The sequence below is a fragment of the Opisthorchis viverrini genome, assembly GCF_000715545.1.
Source record: "Opisthorchis viverrini unplaced genomic scaffold opera_v5_234, whole genome shotgun sequence".
NCBI lineage: Eukaryota > Metazoa > Platyhelminthes > Trematoda > Opisthorchiida > Opisthorchiidae > Opisthorchis > Opisthorchis viverrini.
Genome location: NW_008751892.1, coordinates 315,347 through 321,929, shown reverse-complemented (window position 1 = coordinate 321,929; position 6,583 = coordinate 315,347). Strand labels below are relative to the sequence as shown.

At 43.1% G+C, this 6,583-nt stretch overlaps 1 protein-coding gene across 1 annotated transcript in view; it reads left to right on the top strand.

Moving 5' to 3' along the window:
- Positions 1-6,321, top strand: part of T265_14665 (hypothetical protein) — a gene marked incomplete at both ends in the record, with an annotated part of 14,907 nt that extends 8,586 nt beyond the window's left edge. The window contains 3 exons of the mRNA XM_009174674.1: positions 1,282-2,240; positions 5,276-5,493; positions 6,200-6,321. Of these exons, the coding sequence (XP_009172938.1) occupies positions 1,282-2,240; positions 5,276-5,493; positions 6,200-6,321 (1,299 nt within the window). The remainder of the gene's footprint in view (positions 1-1,281; positions 2,241-5,275; positions 5,494-6,199) is intronic.
- Positions 6,322-6,583: the final 262 nt, after the last annotated feature.

The following is a 6,583-nucleotide window of genomic DNA, read 5'->3' as shown; positions in this document are numbered from 1 at the left end:
GCCCACATTTCCACACCCTCTTCTCAGCAGAAGATCAGAGAGTCATTATGGTCTCCGATCGTTTTGCTGATAAGAGCTTCTTGTGGTGGCCAATGTGGGGTCAAAATACTTTCACCTGCAAAGTTGATGGTTGTAAGGGAGCTGAGACAATCCCAGGAGAATAAATTCACACAGAAAGACAACTAGAGCTCTCAGCCAAAGCCATAGATTCAAAAGCCTAGCCACAAAATAGTGGGTTGATATCAGCACAGTAACATACATATTTACGAAATAAGTCACCCATGTGCTATACTAAATCACATGACGCTCATCTAAGCATCCTCGACCTCTAGAATGCAGATTCATAGTGATCATCTAGTACCTAAATAATAAGATAAATGTTATGAGTAGATATGATGCCCTTCGGATTCTCACTCCATTCAGCATCAACTTTCCCATCCTTGTAATGTAGGCACCTTGCCGGAGTTAGATATCAAATCGTTCTTTTGGTAAACTATATACGTCTATATACACATGCATGCGCCATACTGACCTCCCTGTGCCAGACCACAGCTAAATGCAGAACACCATTTGGGTGTACCTATCATTTTGCTTATTAGTAATTTCGGCTTTCAGTCTATCCGTGGCAGATAAAACTAGGTTCAACTCTCAGGTTGTTCCCAGGTGTCCGTAAGATTGTGACTCAGTGATCTGAAAGGTTGGGGGCCTTAGGCCAAAAAGTGCGTTAGCATTAACCCTCTGTTTTCAACGCTGTACAGAAGAATCTGAAAACGGCTGTTGCGAAACATTAACGCATGTTCCTTGGGTGTTATATATATCTTTCAGGACACCAGGCCCTCCCTGACACACACTATGTATCCCAATTTTTTCATTTTTTCTTATTTGGAATGACGTTTTTGAGCCTTCCTTTAGGCACACCCGTGTTTTCGGAGCTGCCTCTTCCCATTCAACGTTGCGTCCTAATCTTCCCTGTTTACACCAGGTATACAGAGTTCCATTGGTCCAATGCATGTCTCAAAGCAAACTGCATACGGTATGACCCAGAGCTCTTAGAGAAGTGTAGACTTAGTCTGCTGTGACAGATAAACCCCGAAACAGATAACAATCCACGAAGTAAGTAGTCATTCGCTGAAGACCTACAGACATGATAATGTCGATCTCCTGTCATGAAGACTTCATTCGAATATTCCCTCCCTCCATGCATAGAGAGAAGTAATTTTCCCACAAAATCAGCTATTCTTCCCTAACGTTACACGATACTATGCTGTCTTTTCTCTATAGGCGGCAGGGAAAATGAACCCAATGGATTGTTTGACACAATCTTCTCAGTCAAGCACACAACATCTCCCAAAATTTGTGGTTCAAGATGAACCAAAATCAATTAGTTTTCCACTAGACCATACCAGTGAACTTAAAGGATTGAAGAGAGGAACGTTCGAAAAGAAGCCATCCAGCATTCATCAGAACTCACAGGTGCCACACGGAGAGAACGAAGGAATGCCAAGCCCACCGGGCTTATGCTGTGGTATCCAATTCCCATATGGTGAGGAAATTCACCCTTCCATGCCAGAAAACACGATTTTTGGGAAAAAGGACTGTTCACTGTCAGAATCCGAATCCTCTGCACGGGTTTGTTCAAGATTTTCCGAGCGAATCCAGTTGGCACGCAATTATGTAGACAGACTCTATGGCCCTGGTACAACGAAACATTTGATCCAGGAAACTACACACCACATTCGTCCAACTTCCCGTCGCTGTTCTCTGGAAGCCGTTTCAGACAGCTTTTACGATGGAGGAGAAACCTACGCAGATGTGCTCGACAACTGTTGTAATTTACCTCAGTGTCAGAGACGTTTTGAGTACTTATCAAAACAAGAGAACAACGTCTATCGAAATCCAGCAGATGACAAGATCTTGGCTGAATCAACACAGGTACCGAACACTTCGACCAATACGTTGAAGCCAACGCCAATCCAAATTGTTAAACCCGCACTGAGATCAATAAACGCCGCAGACTCTAGCGGGTTCGACACCGGATCACCATCAGACAGTGATGATCTGTCTGCAAAATCAGCCCAGATCCTAAGCCGAGCACGTACGGACGCATACCGAAATATGCGCAACTTCGCAACTGATAGTGCACAAACAGAACAACAAGAAAAGAGCAAGAAACCGAAAAGTGTACTAATATCGGAGTCCTCGAGGGAGAGACGACAGCGTGAGCTGCAGAAGAATAATTGGTGAGTGTAAAGCCACTAGCCGTAGAATAAAACTATCATGTTTTTTCTGACTGTCAGGATATTAGTGGTCAACCGTTGTAGGCTAATTTTGAAGGGTACACCTACCTCTCAATCAACTCGCTGATAAGGAGGAGAAACCTACTTACAATGTAAAAAGGAAAATCGTCAAAGCCGTTTCTCTCCCAAGGTTTCTTCTCTTGGACAGGTTTCTTGTATACAAATCCTTGATAGTCTTCGCGTTCTCTCTGTCTTCCCTCTTAAAGAAACCGATGTTGGTCGTAGCTTTACATAGCCGTTTTCTATGCCTATTGTTGGCAACTAAGGAACTCTGACAGATGTCTGCAATCCCTAAATGCTAACCTAGCCGCGATATATCTGCATGGAAACGTGGTCTACCCGGCGTCCCGCGGCTGGATTTGGTTAGGACTGATCGAATCATACAGTATTAAAAACACTTGTTCGCTAGGAAAACTTCAGCTACCACATAACCAAGGGGGACAGGTTGTCACTACAGCCAAGGCATTGACAATTTAAAAAGCAGATTGGGTTAGGACCATGAAAAGTCTGACCAGTAGCTTTGCGCCTTGACTGCTAGAGTATTTCGAGATCTCTGGAACCTGATTGTACCCCTAACCGAATGCAAAAGTGACAACAAACTTGGTGCTCCTGTATTCAGCACATTCTTTCCATTTAATTTTACACAATGCAACAGCCATACACTCATGGTTGTCCAGCCAGTTTAGCAATAGCAAGCTTTCTGGCATGTTTTGAAGGACTGTGTTCTCTGCTGACTGATTTATAACACCCCATACTCATAACGTTGTGCCATCAGCGTTTCAAGGTCACACCTGAACCCCATCAGATTTACTGGGATGATAAAATTCCGCCAATATTCTAGTGTTTAGAGAGAGTTGTCCTGTCAGCCGTCTTCTTTTGAAAGCCACTTCCACCTGATCCACTGTGCGCGGTTTTTGTGAGGCCATCTTTGGTCACGGTTTGACGTCACACTGACTACGGACTCAGGTGGATCGGGTTCTCTGATCAAAACTGACCTGAAGAATATTGCGCATCAGGTTGTGCACTTTCCAATCCAGTCTCTTGAAAAAAGCGCCGATAATCGTAGTCCTTGTTCCCCTTATTTTGGGAACAAGTACTGTGGATGAGTCTTCATAATTCTGCCACGTCAACTTTTGACCAAAAAATGCGACTAAACTCTAATGTCATTGACCACAACATGATACTGTCTTGCTTGTTCAAGAATCCGATCGATCACGGGGACTGAGGACATACAGCGTGTACGGAAGACACAGTAGATGATACCCAGGTTCATTCTTCCCCTCCGTTGGTGCTGAACAATATGCCTGGTTTGAATTCGAATTTTTGCGTGCTTTGATTTGCAAACGATTTGTGTCTGCTCTCAATGCTGTTGACATTTCTCATCGACATCCTGATGTCAACGGCCCCCAACACCACACCGTAGAGAAACATTGCAACAAATCGATGAGGCAGAGCACTGAGTTAAAGAGTAATTCCACTATACCTTCCGTAGAAATTAAATAGCAAATCTAGAGTGGCCGCACGTATTTAGGGGCCTCCTAACAAGTTTAACTAGCTTTTACCCCCAGGTAATGATTTATCCCATCGTGAATGGTTGGGAAATAAGTGATTGGCTGATTGGACTTATGTCCTCATGTTCCTTGTGGTTTATTTTCACTCAAGTTAGAAAGCGAAACCTGTTCCAATGTCTTTTGAATAAAGTACGTGGGGTCTATTTCTTAGACGTTCGTTGCTTTACGGTGCACAACTTTTATTTGTTCAGACGTGGATCTGATGCGGTTGGGTCCTTCCATCATTAGAAATAGCAGCCTGGCTACCATAGCTATGGTACTGACTAACCCCAGTTATATTTCTACCCAGTGTGGCACCCTTCACTGTATTCAGTACCTCTTGCCTTGATTCACTGCTTAGTACTGATCTGCAGCTAGGTTTAAGCCAAAGATTGTAATTCAATAGGGCATGGAATCTTTCTATCTTGAACCAAGTCTCTCGCTGGGATGAACCACATGTTTCAAAGCTCGAATGTGGTGGCCCTCCGGAACAAGAGACTTTCATAGGTTCTAGTGGAGTTAGCTGAGAGTATGTTTTCTCACATAGAGAACAATTTCGCCGACCATTAGCGCAAATAGTAGTGCGCATAACCCTACTTCATATGCAAGTACAATGAAACCCCGAGTTGAAAACAACATGCTACTTATCAGACCCTGTCACAAAGTCGATCCACCTATGCAGGTCACTTTTGTCATCCACGAATAAATACCACAATAAATAAAAGAATGTCCGTGCTAGAAAAATCGGAGTTGCTCGTTTGAGGCAAATCTAGAACACAGCTGGACTGTCGGTTTTCTTACTTCCCCAAGCATTTTTGGCTACCATTAAGGTTGACGACGACTGTCATGCTGAAGCATCATTATTGCAGTGTCCAGCAGCATGGATGCGCTTCATCTAGCACACCTTAATTAGAACGGATACACGTTTCCTGTCTGCGTGGATTTACAAAACCGGACATCCTACCTAGTCCGAAATTATTTTAACCTGACTTAATTAATCGAACCCAACCTCACTGCTTCGAAAAGCACGCACTCAAGTACATTCATGATGGGAAATAATTGATTATTTCTAACTTGTCTGTTTGTGACCGTTGATTGATTCGCTGACATAAGCAGTTTGGTTTCAAATATTTCACCACCAATGTTCCACCAATGTTTCCACCAAATATTTCACTCCAATGCATTCCATCGCTCTCTTAGGTGCAACTAAACTACTGCTCTCAAAAAACACTGTCCTGATTAATGCAGATTTTCTGTAAATTTTATGCGCAGTGATCACTGAAAATATTCACAAAGTATGATGGGTAATCACTTATCATACTGTTCCATCCAGTTAGATGCCGTAAAGTACTAAGGCAAAAACAGTTGTTTTATCGGTTAAGTAACTCATTTTAAGTCCCCTAATAACTGCCTTTTCATTTTTATCAGTCCACAGCGGACAGTGGTTTGGGAAGACGAACTTTACAATGGCTCGTATCAAAAGTCCAAAGGGGAACACTCTGATTCTCTCATTGGAACTAAGGTTAACAACATTCCTACTTTCAACCTAATTGATTGTGAGCAACGGGGGAGTTCCAGTGCTTCACATATGAATTTAAGTCTGACTGAGGAAGATTTTAACAGACGCCCTGGAATGTTTCTGCCTGGTGGATGTGAAGATCCTTCCGCAGATAGTGGGCCTGGCCATGAAGACTATATTGAAGGTCAACTCAACTGTGAAAAAACACTTAACAAAGTCATCCGACGAAGTTTACCAGCTCCAGGCAAAACACCAGCTGTGAAAAACCTTCGGTGAATTATACCCGTTAAGATCACACTGTATTGTATACAGTGCCTTCACTTGTCATCCACAGATACATGCATATTCATTTTTTGTTTCTTAGCTGACTACCATCGGCAATCTTGCACTCAACGCTGGTTGTTTTGCTCTGAAATCTTGGATGGGTTATCGACTCTCATCATGAATGTGTGAACGCCGTAGCATCTGAAAAATGTGCAGTAACCTCGCTTATCGATCGAGTTGCACCGGGCTTGTGTAAGAGACAAGTTTCAGTATTCCATGTGACCATTTTTCCTGCCAATAGAAATGGTCTTACCCTAGTCCCCCTTAGTTTACCAGAATAGCAACCAACTGTCAAAACCTGATGGTGGGACCACTCGGAAGTATTTACATGTATCCGGCTTGAACTAGTCTACTCCTGTGCGACTGGGAGTATTCTGGTTGGTTCACGCCACAGCGAGGAAACAATGTGTCAAAGTTTTTGCCCCATTATTGCAGGTGTACATTCTTTTGACCTGAATGAGACTTCAACCCCGGCCTATCGACATGCTTGGTCAAATAGTCACTATCAGTCCAACAAAAAAAACTAAGACGCCCCTGTCTTGTCGTTCCTACCAAACAAACGTATTCACTCTTTGGGATTGTGATTGGTTTGTCCGACGCCTCGAACTACGACCCAAAACCCGTTCCGCTGGTTAGAAGATCCCTTTAGGAAGCATCACAGAAGCCTACACATACCGGATAATTTATTACTTTGACATGGTGGAGGCCTGTGAGATTTACTGAATTGGCACCCATTTCATCCTAGTTTACTATACTGTCAATTTCAGTGTTGCGGTCAGAAAATTTTTCCTGGAAAACTAAAACAAATGCTCAATGATCAGATGCGCTGTTTGCGGCAGGATGCTCGTTTGACTTAGAAGTGGTAATTCTTTCGCATATAAGCTAGTAGCATG